Source organism: Anguilla rostrata, chromosome 11, assembly GCF_018555375.3.
Source record: "Anguilla rostrata isolate EN2019 chromosome 11, ASM1855537v3, whole genome shotgun sequence".
NCBI lineage: Eukaryota > Metazoa > Chordata > Actinopteri > Anguilliformes > Anguillidae > Anguilla > Anguilla rostrata.
In genome coordinates this window covers 22,824,749-22,844,374 of record NC_057943.1, presented here as the reverse complement: position 1 = coordinate 22,844,374, position 19,626 = coordinate 22,824,749, and the positions used below count along the sequence as shown (strand labels likewise).

The 19,626-nt window shown below is 51.7% G+C and overlaps 1 protein-coding gene across 3 annotated transcripts in view; it reads right to left on the bottom strand.

Moving 5' to 3' along the window:
• magi3a (membrane associated guanylate kinase, WW and PDZ domain containing 3a) overlaps nt 1-19,626 on the bottom strand; it is a 121,807-nt gene that overhangs the window by 54,398 nt on the left and 47,783 nt on the right. Inside the window, exon 1 of one of the 3 annotated variants that reach the window (XM_064298817.1) lies at nt 14,093-15,394. The exons of the other annotated variants lie outside the window; for them this stretch is intronic. Coding sequence (XP_064154887.1) covers nt 14,093-14,192 — 100 coding nt within the window. The 5' untranslated portion in view covers nt 14,193-15,394. Of the gene's footprint in view, nt 1-14,092; nt 15,395-19,626 lie in introns of those variants that run through there. 3 annotated transcript variants of the gene reach the window in all.

Sequence of the window (19,626 nt, the reverse complement as noted above, 5' to 3'; positions counted from 1 at the left end):
CCATTTTGTTTCACTCCATTAGCCTGCCTACTGTGACAGGTTCCACACCTTTGTCCATGTTGGCTCCGATTCTTCAGCTTGGATCTCTGAGTAAAGTGACCTCTCACCAGGCGAATGTTGTGCCTGTTGTTCACATTAAGGGTACTAAGCTTGTGTTTATTTTGGCAGGCGGGTGTTGTTTTGAAAGGGCAGGGGCCTGATACAGTTTGGTACTGAGACCTCAACAGTCAGAGGTGCGCCATTAGCCGGGCAAATCGTATGGAGGAAATGGGTTAGCCGTTCCGCCAGCACTTGCTGTTCTCGTCGTCACACGTCCTGTCTGCAGGTCAGTTCGGGAGGGATGGCGTCTCGTGCGGAGATCAGGAAAAAGAGTCCACGCATCACGCCGGCGCGAGTCAGCGTTGTGCCCGTCCGCCTCCTCGCCAGGGCACCCATATCCAAGCGAAAGAGAAGCTCTGGAAACCATCCGGCGGAGCAAAGCATGCTGGGAGGTGCTAGGCCTGACCAGAACCAAGGCTGGCTCTCTCACCCAAGCCCCAGAACTAGCATCTAGGTCTCCACGCTGTAGTTAAGGTCAGATCACAACCGTAACCCCTCAGCGAGAGTGCGGGAGCATAAAATACAAAGGCATGCGGAAGGTGAAGGAGAGGAGGAATCTTCTGGAAGGGCTCCGTGTGTGAAGCTCCTCTACCTGAGTTCAGCCTGTCGTCTCTCACACTGCGCCGCTAATGAGAAGATAAGAAGAGGCCTGTCCTTTGCTATGCGTTTCAGCGAAGCATTCACCCCTTTTAAAAGGAAATCTCAACCGTTCCCCAGTCATCCTCCACACTGTACAGCTGATGAGGGAGGAGCGAAGATCAAAGCAGAAGCTGCCTGTCGTCCGCTGGCTGGAATGTGCCTTTTATGTTTGGGGCGGTCACCGAACAAGGGCACTATTTTTACATCCCAAGTACACAGTATCAATAGTGAATGGGAAGGGGGGGCGGGGCTGTCAATAGAGGCCAGGAAGAATAGCAATGCGAAGGGAGGGGTTGAGAGAGAGAGAGCGAGAGAGTGAGAACTAGGGTGTGTTCTGGGTAAAGTGTGGGAGCCTTTATCTCAGCCCACTCCTTCCCACGGTAGACACTAAAACACCGCGTCAAGTGTCAAGGGAAAGCAACCAGACAGCACTATGGAATATTAACCCGCTTATGGACATAAATGTAAATATGCCTACAGTACAATTACAATGGACTCAACCTTTTCAGACTCGAGGACTGGAAGACAGTTTTCATATGGGAGGTGAACAGAATGAGAGAATGGAGAGAATCCTTGAAAAATAACAGAGAAAAGGACAAAACGACTGGGCCAGTAGACCGCTTTGATTAGCCAAGTAAGAAAAAATCATTAAGATATGTCCCTTTTACATGTAAATCAGGTCCGAATGGCTTCGTTGCAAACACTCTCCATAGAAAGAAACTCTTAGCTGCAGCACTTCGGTTTTGCATCTGAAAACATCCCTCCTCAGTGACTTTGACAGGAACTGCAGTGTCACTCACTAGCAATTGGAAAGTGTCATGTCTGGATGGGCCTGCGTAAAAGGGAAGCTGTGTCTTGGCAGAACGGGCCATGCACACTCACTCCATTATTAAAAGGGTCAGATCCAGAAATGTGGCAAGCAGAATACAAGGAGCACGGCGAGGAGAAGCAGATGAGGAAGGACACAGGCTAGGGCCTGAACTCTGGTCTCCAGCAGCCGGAAACGCTCCCTGTTTCAGCCAGCAAAGGAACGGCTAAGGGCAGATCAGTCGAGTACAGAACTGCACCACCTGCCGAGCCACTGGATCAGGGGAGTAGCCAGGAATACTGGGCACCCGGAAAGAATAAAGCACCGGGCTCCTTAGTGGGTGCAAAGCATGTTGCTAAAAATTTGTACCCTTGTCCCCCATCTCCCCAACCCCCGGCATTGGCCCCCTAGAATTATTACCACCTTTCTCCAAACTTACGACCAGCGCTGCACTGGATTCCCAAAGCTCAAATTTACACGCCCTGGGAATGGCTCTTCAGCCCTGGAGAAGGACCCATAAACCCAGTTAAAGTGCAGTTAACCGAAACTATCACTTTGCCTTAGTGCTGCACGATGAGATGGGCAAGGACGGCGAAGGGCACAGAGAGCAAAATTATTCATGGGCCGATGCTTCCATTTGCAAAGCAAATATGTGCAACACACCAAGTATGAAATACTGAAAAGACCATTACCTAACTGTTGAAAAAGAGAAAAATCTCATTTGTACACACTACACATAAAATTTCCCAAGTGCCACACGGGTAAAATATGATTTGTAAACACTCAAAACAGACAAGAGCTGCTAAAGTAAAATATTTGGAGTATAAAGATGATTTGTGCCAGTTTTATTTTTTGTTATGCATGTTTGTTCCTGCAGCTTTAAGCAGTCCAGTGAAAGCACGCAGCACTGTAGGAAACACCAAGCTTCCCTTCCCGCACAGTGAAATTCCCATAACGCCCCTGTGTTGCTGAGGTCAGGGGTGGACGTTCAGGAGCCTGTAGCTCGGGCCCACGGGGGGCCACAGCTGTTCTGTCCCTGGTGTCTGTTGCTCTGGCCTTGTGCATTATGGGCCACGGGGCCGCATTGCTCACAGCGGCCTTCGGAAATGCCAGGGCGCGCCCCGACGCCCCCGCTTTGTTGCCGAGCGAGCGTTTCCTGGGCTCCCGCAGGCAGCTGTGCGAACAGCCCCACGCAATATTCTCCCCAGAATCCCACTGACAGTCCCAGGTTTACCCTCCTGGGGTGCGAGTTTCGCACTGTGGAAGAAGCGAGGTGAGGGACAGACGGATGAGCAATGACATCCCCACTCTGGAGTCGTCTGTGTCCCCTCCCATTTCCACCACATTGATGGGAGAGTAAAGTTAGCTTACCCTTTTCACTTTGCTGCACCTTCTGCCAAGCAGAAGAAAAGGCTCTAAAATAATTCTATTTCAATTTCCCCCCAACATACATACCGTGATAGGTCTATGGTAGCTATGTTAGAGATATATACCTCATTACAATCCACCTGGGCAGGATTGGTTTCAGGGCAGCAAACGTATCCTCCTACTACACAGTGAAGGGGGGGGGGGGCTTCAGGAACTCCTCTCATTGGCTCTTAGGAGACAGCAGTGCACGGTAGCTCCGCCCATTACGGGGTTCACAAAGCACTATTAGCCCACTGCTAGTTGAGACCTTCACAGTTTGAGTGATGAGATTTCTCCCCTTTATGATTAAACGTGCGCGTCTGTTAATCGAACGCCCCGATTTGAGCTTTTAGCAGGAGGGAGCAGTCGGTTGGACAGACATTGCTCAGTTTTGGGACGGTGCTCTTGTGTTCACTCTGAGTTATTTTCTTCATTTTCTGTTTTGTTTTTTTTCTTCCTGAAAACTGAGCCATGGGAGCAGGAGCAGCCAGCCGAGTACAATGGCCACTCTGTAACCAGGACCCACCAAGGAGACTAATAAAGCATTTTTAAACGAGATGTTTACAATTATAAACATCTGCTTGGTGCGGAGGGGATTCCCTGTCAGCCACGGTCTGAGAATGGTCAATATTCACAATATTGGTCTGGATGACTTCAGCAAAGCTAAGAGTGGAGAACGGAGGGGGGGAGCACTGTTCTTTTGCGGGTTGATGTTTGGAGAGAGAATTTCTCCTCCCCCAACTGTACAGCAGGGCCTCGGAGCAGGATGCTGGTGAGAGTGTTGCTGTTGTGCAATAACATGAATAATTGAAGACCGGGCCTGAAACAGAATACGAGCGCCGTCCCGTTTGCACGCGCGAGCGCAAGTCTGTGCTCTCCCCGAGGGAGACCCCACAGCGTGACCCCTTAACCTCCCAAACAAGCGTTCTGATGCCCGTCCCCTCCTTACCAATCAATACGGCCCCCGCAGGAGCGCAGGGCTGTCTGAAACCAGTGTTCCAGCGCACTCCAAATTCACAGCATGACTGCTCCTAGCAGCAAATACATGTACTACGGAGCGGTCCTGATTGACGGCTAGCTCCAAACGAGTGTGGTGCAATGCCAGTCACACCACTTGTAGCTACATTCAAACAGTATTCCTGAAAGTAAGCTCAACACAGCAGCAACCTATTTGAAGTCACATGTGTATTTCCCATAAGGTCAGAGTAGCGTACAACCGAACGGCCGAGGCCAGGAAATAACCGACGGATGGATGTCAATCCACGAAAGTCATTAACGAGCAGCCGACGGCCCAAAAGCCTGCGTGATAATGGGGATTAACGGACCCACCTTAACCCCCTTCTGAAGCGCAGCCGAAAGCTGGCAGGGCTCACCGGCACCGCCTGTCGCTGAACAGCACCGCGCAAAACCCTCCATCTGCCCGGCCCGCTTCCACTCTGCAACCGCTCTCACAGGGAGGCGAGCAGCGCGCGGACTGCGTTTGGTTTGTAGCTTAGCGGACTCTTAAAGTGACACAGAGAGAACAAAGAACCAAAATTACTCTGTTTAATTAATCTGGAGACAATTTCCCTGGGAACGGAAAGTAGTCGTGGTAGAGGAAGTGAGGCAGGTGTAAGGATGGACTGCGCCGTGTCTGGACGCTTAGCCTCAACTTGAACCACAGAATACGCACGCGAGCCACAATTACAATCGGCGCAGCTTTAAGACTGACGCATCAGCTGTTTGCTCGACAGTGTGACGCGGTTACGCTCTGGATGGAAAGAGAGCGCCGCATGCGGTATGTAATAAGGAGCCCGGGGTTCCCGAGCGCACGAGCACGCGGACATCCACACACGGGCGCCCAAGGGCTCGGGCGGGGGCCTCGGACATCCCGGTTATTTCCGAGGTTATTAAAAACCCCGAGGGGCGATCACGCGACATAACGAGGGTGAAGCAGCGCTGGCCGGGCGGGCCGGCGGCCGGGCGGATAATTCGGCTTTTAAGAGACGTCGCTCCGCAGATACGCAAATAACTCCGGGATTTTGCGGAGGAGTGAGTCAGCGAGGAGAAGGGAGCCGCATTGTTGACTCTGTCACGGCGGGGGCGAGGGGGGCAGCGCTGAGGCTGCTTCACGCTGGGGACTCCCAGGTCAGCACCCCCCTCTCTCCTCTGCAGTCAAAAGCAAATAACAGTGGAGATTCACCCTTTAAACTCCCCCTTTCCCCCAAAAAAATAAATGCATAAATGAAAAAAGAAACCAACACAGAAAAACATGACCGAGGGCAACAGATTGGAAATATGCACACAGCAGAAAACACCAACTCAGATCCTCCCAGAAGCCAACGATTAGTGTGCATTTTCAACTCAGCGCTAATATACAAACTAAATGCTAATGCAAGGACCCAACGCTAACATATACTGTACACACTACTAGAGAACCTGAAGATGCTGCCAAGCCCAGAGAGAGACCGTGAGATGCAAGCCTCTGCAAATACGCTGGAGCCCCCACCCCCCCAATTCACTCAGCCAATTACAGAACGGAATTTAAATTCAGTTCATGAATCAGAAAAATCCCCACATAACAGGAGGATGAATTTTTCTAATTTGTGAATTGAATTTCAATTAGTTACTGGCACCGAATCAGTTGAAATGGAATCGAACTCAACCCATCAGCTTACTCTACCAAAAGACTGAGCTGGCAGCTCTTCAGCCTGCGATGCTCTTGCCTTTGCGAGTTGCTCACTTCCTCATTGAGCGCTAAAAATACCCTGTTGTGTGTCTGCTGGATTAATGCGTTATGCTGTGTTCCGGTCTGGTTTACCATGAACCCCTCTGGGTAATTCTCAGCATGCTGGGGGTCCTGTTAAATATTGGATGGTATTTGAGTTAAGTCCTGCTCGCACTCCACTGCTGAATATGTATACTGGGATGGAAAAGATTAGGGGGGTGGGCAAGGGGGAGGACAAGAGAGGAAGGAGGAGGCAGAAGCTTTCCAGGTGCCAGAAAAAATGTCCAGTGGGACACTTCTGTAGGGACTTTAGCCAGGATATCGGTTAATTGCACAGTTAAGGTATGAAAGATGTAGGCTATAATGAGTCACAGTGTATAAAAGATGCATAAAATGTGTCATAATAGTGAAGTCATGCAAATCACTTTGGATAAAGGACACTTGCCAGGCATGAAATGCTTGTGAAATGGGAAAAATGAGTGTTTTGCATCAAAACTGCATGATCCACAACAGGCCTGCTCACGCATGCATGCTGGCATACTGCCGGTCGCTAGGCTAACAGACCTGTCCTCGCCCTCCCACCTGTTCATGTCATTTATTCATGCGCAGGGTCGGGGAGGAGGGGAAACCACCTGAAATTTGGGAGATACCTGCGGCGCGGAAAGCAATTTATTTCAACTTAGCAGGCACAACGGAAAACAATGAGGACGTCTGTCAAAACAAGCAAACAGCAGTGAGAATTAAAGAGCGTTTTCTCAGGAAGCTACGCGCGCTAATGCGCTACACGGTTTCCTTCAGGTTTGCTCAAAAGAAAAGCGGAGATGGCATTAATATTGCAAAATAGCAGCATGGAGAAAGACGGCTACGAGCTGCGTCGTAGCTTTGAAGGCTTGATTAGTAGGCAGTGGGAGTGGATGCACTGATGGCGGGGGGTGGGGGGGGAAGAAATGGCAGGTGCAGTGTCCATCTTTATCTCCTCAAGGTTGTGTGTGTATCCTCTGCAGCATCTATTCCTCATGGGCCATAAATAAATCCTGCCCCCCCCCACCCCCCAAACCCCCCCAACCCCAACCCCCACCCCAGGCCCTCGCCCACTGCACCGGAGTGACCAATCTCCCATCATGCCCCCTGTATGGGCCGCACGCTCCTGATACGGGCTCAGCCTTATCTCTGACAGACGCCTGTTGAAGTCCTCTGAGGATGGGGGGGAGGGGAGGTTAGAGATTTCTACCATGGAGACAGAGTCAAATGTTTGGATAATCTGATGCCTGCAGCACGCAGGAGGCCGGCCTCCCTGCTGGCAGATCGCTTTGAGCGCAAGGGGGGAGAAGCGAAGGAGGGGGAAAAAAGCAAGGTGAAGAAAATCAATTAAGCTTAATTATAGTGCGCAGATTTTTTTATTTACGCTCAGCAATATCCAAGGGGAGAGAATGTGAGGTTTCGGGACACAATAATACATTTAATTAAGTGTGAGCGAACTGCGGCGAAATTCATACCGCTCTACGAGATAATCCTCTTTCCTGAGATATTTGAAAACAGGATTAGCGCTGGAAGACGGTCTGAGGGATTGGGCTGCGTGCGGGAGAGGAGAAGCACCCGCGCTTTCCTGGAGGAGACGGGAGGCTGTGGGTCTCCATTCTCACAGCAACCCATAGGAGTGGGAGGGGAGGGGGCTTTCCGTCTCCGGCTTCACAAGCACAGCACTCCGCTGCATTATTGAAACAGCCCACAAAGACGCGGTGATGACTTTGCCAAATGTGTAAGCCGATAAATGTATCATAAGAAAGGTGGCATCGCAGCCTTGCACAATTGGGTTTGCGTCATCCAATGGATATATGGGCAGGATTCAGTCATGGGGATAGCAGGGTTCAATGCTCTAGCGAGCCCTGTTGGCTGTCCGGGCGCCCTCTGCATGTGCGTATGATTGGGTCTCCTCCACCCCTATCCTGTGCATGCGCGGCTCATGGCAGCAGTGTGAAAAAGAAGCAGCTGGCTGGTACTGCGTTTTGGAGAATTGCGAGTTGTCTTCACTCTCCTGAGCCAGGTGCAGGGGGCGAACATTAGCATGCTTGTACATACAGCAATTCACAAACTGAGCACTCAAAATTCAGATGAGTTGGAAAATTTTTGTTTTTTAATAAAAAATAAAAATGAAAATGCACTACATCGCCGAAAGTATGTGGGCTCTTGACAACATTTCATCCAAAATTATGGGCATTGATACACAGTTGGTCCACACTTTGCTACTATAACGACCTCCACTCTTCTGGAAAGACTTTATACTAGATGTTGAAGCATTGCTGCTGGGATTTGCTTCCATTCAGCCAGAAGATCAGATTGGGCGATTAGGCCTGGCTCGCAGTTGACTTTCCAACTGATCCCAAAGGTGCTGGATGGGGTTAAGGTCAGGGCTCTGTGTAGGCCAATCAAGTATGCCGTAACATTAAGATTTGCCTTCATTTGAACTAAGAGGCCTAGCCCAAACAAAAAATAAGCTCCAGACCAAGGGGTTTCCAGATACTTTCGGTCATGTAGCGTATGTGTAGAAAAACACATACATAAGAAATAGAAATAAACACACGCACACATGCATGCACACAAACACACACATACACCACTCACACACACTCACACAGACATGCAAGTATTGGTGCCCACAAAGACAACAATGATTTATAAGGCTGGGATAAGCAAGACCCACTGGATTTGTCAGCAACATGCCTCCACTTCCTCTCCGATTCGCCTAACTATTCATCTCAATCTCCCTCCTCCCTCTTCGTCTTTCGCTTCTCTACGCCCCCAGTCCCTCACACCGGCCCCCGCCCCCGCCCTCCCTCACCTTGTTAAATTCGGCCCTGTCCGTCTGCAGTGGCACACGGGGAAACACGTGAGCAGGGGGGAGCTTGGGAGTTGTGGTCCTGAGGCGCGCTGGGCCCTCCCTCCCGCAGATGCACACGCTCGCTCTGGTGCACTTCCTGCTGCTGGGAGTGGGCGGGGCTCCGGCGCTGGGGGGCCGAGGAGCCGCGGAGCAGCCGGTCGGCAGAGCTCCCTCCGCAGCCACGCTCCGCGGATGAAAAGATGCTTTCTTTCACACTGTGGGAGGGAGGGGTGGGGGGCTGGAGCCATCCTCAGCATGAAAGGCAGACCGGATTGGGAGGGGGAAGTGGGGGGGGGTGTGAGGTCAGCGCTTTACCTGCAGCTACACTTCTGTTCTTGTTCCTGCTTCTCTCTCTTTCCTTTCAGCCAGAAATGAGATGGTAAATCCAGGGGCAGACACTCCCTGCTTGTTCTTGGGTTGGGGGGTTGGGGGGTTGGGGGGGGGTGGTTAGTCATCAAAAATCATCTAAAGCTCAGACGCTGAAAAAATACTTCTTTCAGAAACCAGGAAATAAAAGACAAGCGGTGCAGGCCAACAGCTGTCTGAAGCTGGCTGACTGCTGGATGAGGGAAAATTCTAAACCGGTGTTTAAATCCTCCCAGTACGCACCGCCCAGGCTGATGGAGCCAGTCGTCTCCTTTTATTAGAAAAATAAGAATCGACCAGCGCCGCCAGCCCACGATCACTCTCTTCCAGCGCCAAACTAAGCGCAGGTGGGATCGTCTGATTGGCTTCGTTTTGAAGCCGTGTGCGATGTTAGTTACACTCGCTGATAATCAGACATCACAGATGCAAAGCTTTCAGCCTTGCATAATGGGTGCGTGCAGGTTTTTTTTTTCCTCGTGCGGGGTCCTGATGTTTTACTGAGAAGAGATGCTCCCAGAATGCATCTGGTCCTGAGAGGCTAATTGCGTTGGCCGGGGAGAGCCCGGCTCTGACAGCTGCCCCTTCAGAGGGACCCCCTCGTCAATTTGCAAGGCTTCACAAAATGAAGTGTGGGAGAGAGAGCAGAGAGCCACAGTACACCTCTTTCCTGGAGATAAATGCAATCTGTCAGGAACAAACCCCCTGCAACTATTCTGTACTGACAATGGCTCTCTGCAGTCGAGGAGAGAGAAATGAAGGTGAAGTCTTGGCGCGTCCTTTTTCTTTTCCTTGCTATTCTATGGGCGTAATAGTTCACAATAACAAATTGAAGGCAAAAATCAGGAGGCGAGTGACATGTCCTGTGTCCATCTTCTGTGAAAGCGGTAGCTTGAGGGGCAGTGCATGTCCATGCTTGAGATGGCCGCTGGTTTCCGGAAGCTTCCATGTTCTCTAATTCACAGCCCCCATACTTCACCGGCACCAGCTTCACTACCGTGTCTTGCGTGGGGGCACCCAGACTTACCAGCAAAGTCTGAGTCTCTGCGTTGAAGGCAAATGGCAGAGAAAGTGTTTGCTGACCCCCCCCCCTCCCCCCAGGGAGCAAACGGGGCTAAACGTCTCGAGGAAGCCAGCAGAGCTTTATCCGTCACTCTGTCAGAAGCAGGAATTTCATGGTTTTGTCCTCGCCCACGTCAAACGCAGGACTTCGCTCTCTGTGTGCCACACCTGCTGGCTAACAAGCACTGTGGGTGAGGGGTGATGTCACCAGTAAGATCAGCTGTAGGTACACCAGCACATCCCCATCCTCATCCCCATTCTCACCCCACAACTCCACACAAGCCCCGCCCCCAGCATGACAGAAAACACACGCGGCTCGCTGATCTCCATGTGAATTATTACCATGGCGACATTCGCGTGGTGTTTACCACATGTGAATGGTGACAAGGAAACACTCTAGCCCAGTGCTCTTCAAAGGCAGGGCAGGGAAAGCAAGGGAAGGCATTGGGCCCAAAGTAAGATTATGAAAATAGATCCTCAATTAGCCCATTTCCGCTTCCCTGAGCCGGTGCCATTATGCCCCGTGTACATATACTGTACCAAATGCGTCACTGTTTGATGATGCACCTGAGGTCCACGCTCTTTTCGCCCGATTACTACCGCATTACGATTCACTACCTGCAGGCATTAATAATGCAGGGCTTTTGAAGAGGAGTGTGGAGGGGGCGGGGGGGGGGTGTTCATACCAAAACAGAACATTCACAGAAACATAGTAAAACAGCTCCATTCCTCCATCTTCAGTACAGCAGCTGCCTCATTTCCAAAAACCTCTCTGCAAAGAGTTCCGTTAAATGGCTGCTTTATTCATTCACGGAGCCTGACGGCTCGACGTCTTCTTTTTCCTGACGTATTCCTTTGAGGAGCGTGCCAGCGCGTCATATATTATGCGAATGATTTATTAAATAAATTTAAGAAGCGGGCAGCTTTCTTGCTAATAAGCACCCCACAACCACATCCCTGCGCTGCAACGTTCTATAAATAAACTACTTGAATTATCTCCCCTGCGCGGGCTTGGAAATAAACACTGCACACATCAGGCCCATTGTGAGTCTGCACACAACCGCTAACGCATACATAACGCTAACGGAAACGCAGCTGTAGCCCATAACAACGCCACGGCACTGTCACATGGATACGAAAACCGAGGAAAACAAACGCTGCGAGAACATTATAGATCTGCGGGGAGGGCGGAGAGAACAGGAACGCTGCCTTTATCCCCTTCAAAAAAAAAACACTTCAGCTGAAGGTCTCTTAAGGGAGAGAAAGAGTGAGAGGACAAGAGAGAGAGCAAGAGAGTGAGAGAGAGAGCAAGAGGGAGAGACAGAGCGAGAGAGAGAGAGAGCAAGAGAGCAAGAGAGACAGGGCAAGGAAGAGCGAACGAGAGAGAGAGAAAGTCAGACAGAGAGCAAGGCAGAGAGCTCTGGAAATACAGTCTCTGTAGACCCAACTGGAGTACAGGAGTCACATCTGGTTTTATGCGATATTCCACAGTTGGACCAGGGTTTCATAAACAAGTGGGGCTCTCGCTCACCTTTTACGACAGCCCAAGCCAATAAAGCGCATTCTCCAGGGCCACTCGCCCACCTCATCAAGCCCTCAGATTTATAGATGGAGGGGAGCGAGATGGGCGAGGGCCAGTTTTGAAAGACACTAGAGCTGAATCTCAAACGGCTGCAGTGGCCTAAATTGCCCTCTTCAGAGCCACGCGAAACTCAATAAAGCCAGTGGGCCGTGATTGGGTCCAGCTGCTTCCGTTGGCCACTGGCGCTCCAGGCAAGATGCTTCACAACAGACAGCGGCATAAACACAGAGCGGGATTTATGACGATTCGATAAATAAAATCCCAGCGTGTTCGCGCGTCTCCTGTATGGCTTGTGTTCAGGTTACACCAGGCGGTTCAGTGATTCAGTGACCCTGACATCACAACAAAAAGGCCAAATGTTCCCACTATCAGTGCTGGTTCCACACAGAGAGACACTGCTGAAGGAGAAAAACTGGGAAACAGCATGTTTTACACATATTTCTAAACTTTTTCTAAAACCATCATGAGAGGCATGCAACCAGCAGATATCACAGGGCTTTCAGTGATTGGCATTCTGTGCAGAGATGCATGTGATGAACGGCAGGCGCACCGCACGCAGTAAGGAGACGACCAGCCACACAGAAACACACAGGCTCTGTAGAGAACACGGTTAGCCGACTGTGTAACCGAGCAACAGCGCCCTCTCAGCCTCCCGACATCCCAACCTCGGCCCCTGCCAACTTGCAGCGAGCAAACAGGCATCAAGATTAGCATCCAGATGCCCTCTCCACACTTTGGGCCTGACAAGAGACCATCTGGGGGATGAGAAACGGAGAGCAAGGGAAGGCTGAGGCGAAATGATGGAGGGAGAAGAGAACACGGGTCTTTAGCCGTGAGGTATGAGGGCACAGAGGAGACCGCTCACCTATCACCCAGTACGCCGTGCATGGTCGTACCCAAAGTAGCTAAGCTCCGTGGTCCTCTGTTACTGGCACTCAGGGCTCCCTTGTAATGCCACCAAATATGGATATTATTTACATTTACATTTTGTTTGCTTTCATAAACCCAGAGACAGAGTACAGAGGAGGGAAAACGCCTCAGGTCATCGGATGACACGAAGCCGTGAAGCATCAATACTGATACCGAAGCCTTACCCGTGAAAGGCAGCTTAAAGTTCAGACAGAAGTTGTTCAGAACGATCACATCAATTAGGGGTTACCGCCGCCGTCGGTGCCGTGTCCAAGGTGACCGATTAATCACATGTCTTACACGAGGACAGAGGCAAGCCTTGGGCTGGGCAACTGAAATGAGGCCTAAAATGAAGAAAGATGCTTTAGATTTACTGATGCAGTCAGTAATGCAGGCAACCGCAGCCAGCAAGATCCAGAGTGGACAGCAGTGGCTGGAAAAGCCACGCCAGTCATTAAAGGAGGCCTCTACCTGGGCTCTGGCTCTGCAGCACACCTGGCTCTCTCAGCTTGTTTTTCACTGGCCCGGTGATGGACACCATAAGAGATTGCATAGAGGATACGTACAGCTCCAGTGCACATGCATCTCCTATCTGTCACCGCTGCTAAAAGCATTTGTTGGTTTTTTTTGTGCTTGGTTCCTTATCAGCCCTGTTCCTTCTGAATGTTTGACGGTACGGGCATGAGAGGATCGAATTTGGACACGAATCTGATGAGTTTACGGGCCAGGGAAATGTTCCTTCCCGACACAAATCCAGTACAAAGTTGGACCCCGAAGAGTAAAAGAAGCTGACGGCGGCTGTTTCTCCAGGGTGACTGAGCGCTGCGGAGAGCCCCGCTGGCCCTCGGCCTCGGTTGCGCTGAGAGCTGTTCGTCTGTGGCGACGTGACAAATTTCGAGCCGTCGGAGGGGACGCTCCAGCCAGCTCTCCGCCCTGTCCTTCAAGGCCGTCTCTAGGGCTCCGGCTGCCCGGGCGCTGGCGCTAGCGTGCCAGGCGGGATGGAACAGTGCCCTGCGACAGGAAATGGATGCACTGCGGCAGATCCCCAATCATCGGCCTCCAGCCGTAAGCGTCCGGTCGGAGAGCTTAGACCTCTTGCCAGTCTCTGAAGAGGGAAGATCAACACGCCCCCCCCCCCGCCCCCAGCTCCACACTACGCCTGCCCTGGAAGGTTATTTTTTTTGGCCGGGCTCTTCCACGCCCTCGTAGGCCTTCAGCCACAATCTGGGTAGAGGGGACCGTGTGCGGGGTCACGACTGAGTCACACACAAAAAGGACCAGCCTAAATGCTGTCTGCCAACGGTGTTTACATCATCGCCAATCACAACACCACAAGTTAAAGTTTTAAAGGAAACTCCCATTGAGCTGGTCGAGAATAAATGAAGCTCTCACAGCGGTTCTGTGCTTTTTCATGTTCATGTGGGATATACTTGATATGTGAAGAATAGAGATGCCATCACTTTGCAGTGTGTTTTACTGGCAAAAATAAATGATGAAATATGGCCCCTATTCAGTTTTCAATACAATAAACTACTCCAAAACATCACGGTAAATGGAATGTTACATGCATAATTGTTAAATGCAATAAATGTTTGCGTATGATTATGTATTTTTAAACTTAAGAACAGTGGTTCTTACCTAAAACGTGGTGTTCATATCCAACGGCAAGTGGTGGTGGGCCCACATGGGAAAAAAAAAAGAAAAAGAAAAAAATTAGCCAGTTTACCACGGCTATCATGAACACCACAGTACAAACATCATGACTTTTCAGTCACACACATTACGCATTAGTGCTAATTCACGAATAACAATCAATTAATATGGTACAAGCACCTGTCAACATGACCGCTGTGCATTTCAAGGAATTACAAAGGACCGAGTTCCGCAACTCTGGCTAAGGGATACTATTTTTAGCGCCCGTGCTGAGAGAGAGACCTGCGCATTGGCTTCACCACGGGATGGCTTGTCAAGCGTAAATGCTGAATTGCTTCTGTTGTGTAATGATTATTATTGATTTAGTGAAAGTGACAAGAGCCCACACAACGGCTGCAGCTGTACTGGGGACAAAACACTTCACCAACTGCTCCTGTTGTCCTGTAGGCTGCAGGCAAAATCATTATAATCTGTGTAGCACTTAGGCACCATTGTGCTGAGGATCCTGGGAAGGCGTACCCAGATAAAGCACAGGCACCCTTTGCAGGGCTAGTGCAAAAGGGCTGTGCCGCTCAGCTAGGGAGCCACATGGTAACAATATATGGTGGCTAACCACGCACATTTCAGAAGATCCAAATGTTGCACCAAGAAAAAAATAGCCTATGCGCATGTGTGTATATGTTGAAATTTAATTAATGAATTTAAATTGCCACAATGTTCTATGAGGAATGCATAATGAATGAATTGCATTTCAATGAATTTCCTGAACTGACTGAATTGAAATGAATCTGACCCCAATCTTGGTTTGTATGTGTGTGTGTGTGTGTGTGTGTGTCTGTGTGCGTGTGTGTGTGGGTGTGCGTGCGTGTGTGTGAGTGTGCGCATGGGTGTGTGCATGGTTGTGTGCGTGCGTGTGTGTGTGTTGTGTAAAACACTACTTTGCCATGCTTGCTGTTCATATAAATGATGAGAGGAACATTTCTTCCCCAGCCCATAACCGTGTTGCCTAGCAGCTCAGAGCGCTGAGGCAGAGGGGTTCCCAGTGGTGAAGGAAACACCCCTGTAATCCCTCCGCTTCTCCACCTGAACTCCGGCAGTTAGAACACATCCGTGAAGAACCTCGAGCGGGAGAGGGAAAAGTCATTTGTGAAACGGGCAGGTCAAGCCAAAAAACCACGCCAGGTAAACATTCCTCACCACGAAAAAAAGAGAAAGAGCCCGGGCCTCTTAATTAAATCTGCTGGGCCTGTTTCCGTAGCATTTCATCAGAACCTGTGTGCAAAAACTCCGGGTGCAGCGGCAGCCAGCCAGGACCCCCCCCACCCCCCACCCCTACACGGCCTGCTTTACCTATTAGTCCATTTTGACTTTTTCACTGCGTAAATTCCTTCTTCCCCCGCCCCCCCTCCCCCAAGCCATCATTTCCATCCACAAGCTCATTCATTCCCCATGGGCTGTTATATGGATGATCATCACTGAGGCTACACTGAAGATACTGGGGGCGAGGGAGATCAATGGGTAACATCAAAGGGCATCGCCCACGGATACAAAACACTCCTCTCAGGCCTCGGGAGGCTGCCCGCTCGTTCCGTTTTTTTTTTCCACGGGATTATCCCGCTCTTCTGCGCCTGCGGACGGAGTGAGGGAATTCTAATGAGCCACGGAGATCTGTGGCCGGGCCTCGCAATGCCCTCCCCTCCTCTCCAAAAGCCACCCTCTTAATCTGGAGATGGGATTATTCTCCGTTTATGGGGGCACATTAAATGGTTGGTTAGTGACTGAGCGGAGGCGAGCAGACGGCCGTGTGGAGGAGTCGGCTGAGCCAGGCTTAGCGGGGCCGAGCAGGCCTGGTGGGCGGGGCTGACGATCAGCCCAGGTGCGAGGCCTTAACGACACTGGGTAACGAAACCTAGCGGATCGCCCACCCACACACCGCACGTTCTGGCCCCTTACAGGGAGCACCGCACGTCACATTCCATCCCAGAGACAGGCAGCGCTCGGCCTCGCACCGCACGTGTGCGGGCCCATGCCACCTGAGGCCTGACAGTGACGCTCTCCTCCCTCACGATCGAAGACTTTCTCTCGCTCTGCCCAGTTAGTCGATGGCCAGAAGGCCGGAAAGACTGCAGACAGCACCAGGCTTTCTCCCCACAGAGAAGCAGCCAATTAGTCGCTGTTCTGCAGGGGAGTGCACGGCAACAGCCTAAAAGAAGAAAAAACACACACACATACGCCCGCGGACTTCACATGGAGCCTGAAACCAGCATACGGATCCTGCTGGCCCGCACCGCACGGGCCGCCACTCTGATGTCAGCGCGACCGGCGCCACGCTGCGGCGTACGCAGACCGGGGCTGTTCCCATGACACCCGAGGAACATTCCCGCACGCGCACGCCACCGGTATGTTTCTCCCAGGCCCGAAGCTGACTCAGTTTTCCCGCTCAGAGTGGGAAATGAGCGTGTCACTCGCTGGCTGGTTCGGGAAGCGTGGCGCAGGACCGCCGTTTCTCTGCAGCTTGCCTCCGTAATCTTGCGTGGTCTGCCTTGGACGCATTCCCGCCAATTTCACTAATTCCTCGCGGTCGATGACGAGCTCCGTTCCGAGCGGACGGATTCCTTCGCGCAGAGGGTATAAAAGAAGAGTAAAGCGATTGCCCAGAGTTTACGCGCCGTTTAAAACGACCTCTTCCTTCCCGTTGTCCTCTGCCGCAGCTCTTTAAACTCCCCTGTCACGTGACAACAGCGTCCTCCCCGGGTTTACTCGCTCTAATAAAGCTCCCCGTTGGGAACGCCGTTATTCCGCTCGCTGATGGAGACCGTTACAGCCCTGGCTGACCCAAGACTGGACTCGTTCCCGGGGCGGAGGAGAGGAGGAGAGAGGAGGAGGCGAGGAGAATCGGATGGGCGAGGGGCCGACTGAACGTGAGGACACATGGACTGGGAGGGGGGGCGAGAGGGAGACAGACAGAGCATCAGGCGCTCGTCTGAAGGTGAGGGCCCCGCCAGATGCCAGAGGGTGTCATTCCAGGCCACGCTGACCACAAAATTATCCCTGCGCCAGGTGATAAAAACTCCAGCGGGAGACGGAGGCCCGTCTGTTAGCGGTGCTGTCGGACACGGGGCCCGGCGTCGACGGGCGACAGATTACAGGGCCCCCCCGCGGGCTTCCGCTCGTTATGGTGATTAAAATATTATGACGGCGGGAGTGGCGCAGGTGCGAGCCGGCTGCTGATATCAAAGTTAGCGGACTGTCCGCGGCGCTGACCGTGTCCCAGCAGTCAGCGGGGCAGCCAGATGCCTGCGAATCAGCGGCTCCCCAGCCCTGGATGCGCACAGTCTCTGGGGTGATTCACATTTGCAGCAGGACTCCGTGCGCTCTCTGCTCAGCTCAAGCTGTTTCGGGAACTTCTCACCCAAACGCCGTGTTGGATTTAATAAAACCTCCATTCCAGCAGAGAGGCTGATGAATCTGAGAGGTGTTTTTAGAGCAGTGCCGAGACCTGGAGAGAGCTGCCTGGATCCAGAGAGCTGCTGGGACCGGGAGAGAGCTGTCAGGATCCAGAGAGAGCTGTCAGGATCCAGAGAGAGCTGCTGGGATCCAGAGAGCTGCTGGGACCAGGAGAGAGCTGTCAGGATCCAGAGAGAGCTGCTGGGATCCAGAGAGAGCTGTCAGGATCCAGAGAGAGCTGCTGGGATCCAGAGAGAGCTGCTGGGACCGGGAGAGAGCTGTCAGGATCCAGAGAGAGCTGTCAGGATCCAGAGAGAGCTGCTGGGATCCAGAGAGCTGCTAGGACCGGGAGAGAGCTGTCAGGATCCAGAGAGAGCTGTCAGGATCCAGAGAGAGCTGCTAGGATCCAGAGAGAGCTGCCGAGACCTGGAGAGAGCTGCTGGGATCCAGAGAGCTGCTGGGACCAGGAGAGAGCTGTCAGGATCCAGAGAGAGCTGCTGGGATCCAGAGAGAGCTGTCAGGATCCAGAGAGAGCTGCTGGGATCCAGAGAGCTGCTGGGACCGGGAGAGAGCTGTCAGGATCCAGAGAGAGCAGTCGTGATCTGGAGATGGGAGATGGGACCCTGTCCGTATGATCCCCACGCCTTATTCCACCCCTCGGTAATCTGCCCCCTCCGTGCATGCCCGGTGAACGGCGGTTCAAGCAAGCGTCCGCCTGCTGGATCCACACAGTCCCCAGTCTGTTATCTCATCTTTCTACAAAGCTCATCCCATCAAACTGCTGCTTCATTCTGCACGTGCCCCAGGAGGCTCCGCGGTGCGATGTGATTAAACAAAAATGAATAGTGAGGAATAAAGAGAACATGGGCTGGCGTATGCCTCTCTCCCTCCATCTATCTTTCTCTCCGTCTCACGAGCACGGAAAAGCATATAAGAGAGGCATGCTTTGAGAGCCATTCTAATCCGTATCTCTCTGCCTCTTTCGCTCGCTCGCATGAGCAGAGGAAAAGCTGTGCTTTGAAAACAGTCATCTGAGGGCCAGGGCCAGCTCTGATATGCCGCAAAAGTACCTCTTTGTGTTTAAAGGAAAACCTCCTCTGTTACATGGCCAATGTGAATTCATCATTTCTCACGGAGCACCATGCGACCTACTTTCAACCCCACTCTGTAAGAGCACAGGAAGACCTTCTCGCGCTCCGGTGACGTGGGGGGGGGGTGGGGGATGAGCCCCCACCCCTGCGAGGCGAGCGTCAGACAGACACACATCACTGTGAACAGCTCCTCTAAAGTACCCCCCCCCCCCACCCAGTCCCTATTTTTAGACCCTGCTGTCCCTACTCAGAGAGAGGGTGCTGCAGGCATCTGAACGGGGTCGGGGGTGGGGGGGGGATAGGTTGACACTCCAAGATTGGTGCAGCCCCAGAGCTCACCTCTGCTTGGCACCCCATCAGCCTGACAGAGTCCCTGACACAAGGGGTCGGCTCTACAGTAATAACGGCGAGAGACCATTAATCACAGTGGCTGGGTTCTCTCTCTCTCTTTTCTGGCTCCGCTACACAATATATCCTGTTGTGATATAAAAAGCTCCAATGAGGGCTGTTCTGTGGACAAAGCACCAGCAGGCAGGTCTAGAATGCATTTCGTTTCGGAAATGGTTGGTTGTAATTGTTTTTTTTTTTTTTTCCTTATTATTATCGCTTACCCAAAGTGAATACGACCAGAACGGAAGAAAGTAACGACCTTAGAGCTGGAGCAGCATTCACAGCTTACCGAGCCTCGGGCAATGAGTCAACACAGAAAAGCCTGACAAACTAGAAAATTGCCACAGTAACAACAGTAACAACATATCGGATCCTGCCAAGCTATAAAGTCCTTTCATCGTCCAATGCCATCAACCGCAAATATATCTTTGCGAATGGCCATCAACAGGCAGACCTACAATGCATCTTGTTTGCGAAAGATTGATCGCAATTTCGTTTTATTATTTCCTATCCACAGCGATTATGACGGGACCAAAAAAGTTACGGTCTTCACAAGGACGTCTGTGCTCGATGGAGCGAGACGATTCAGGG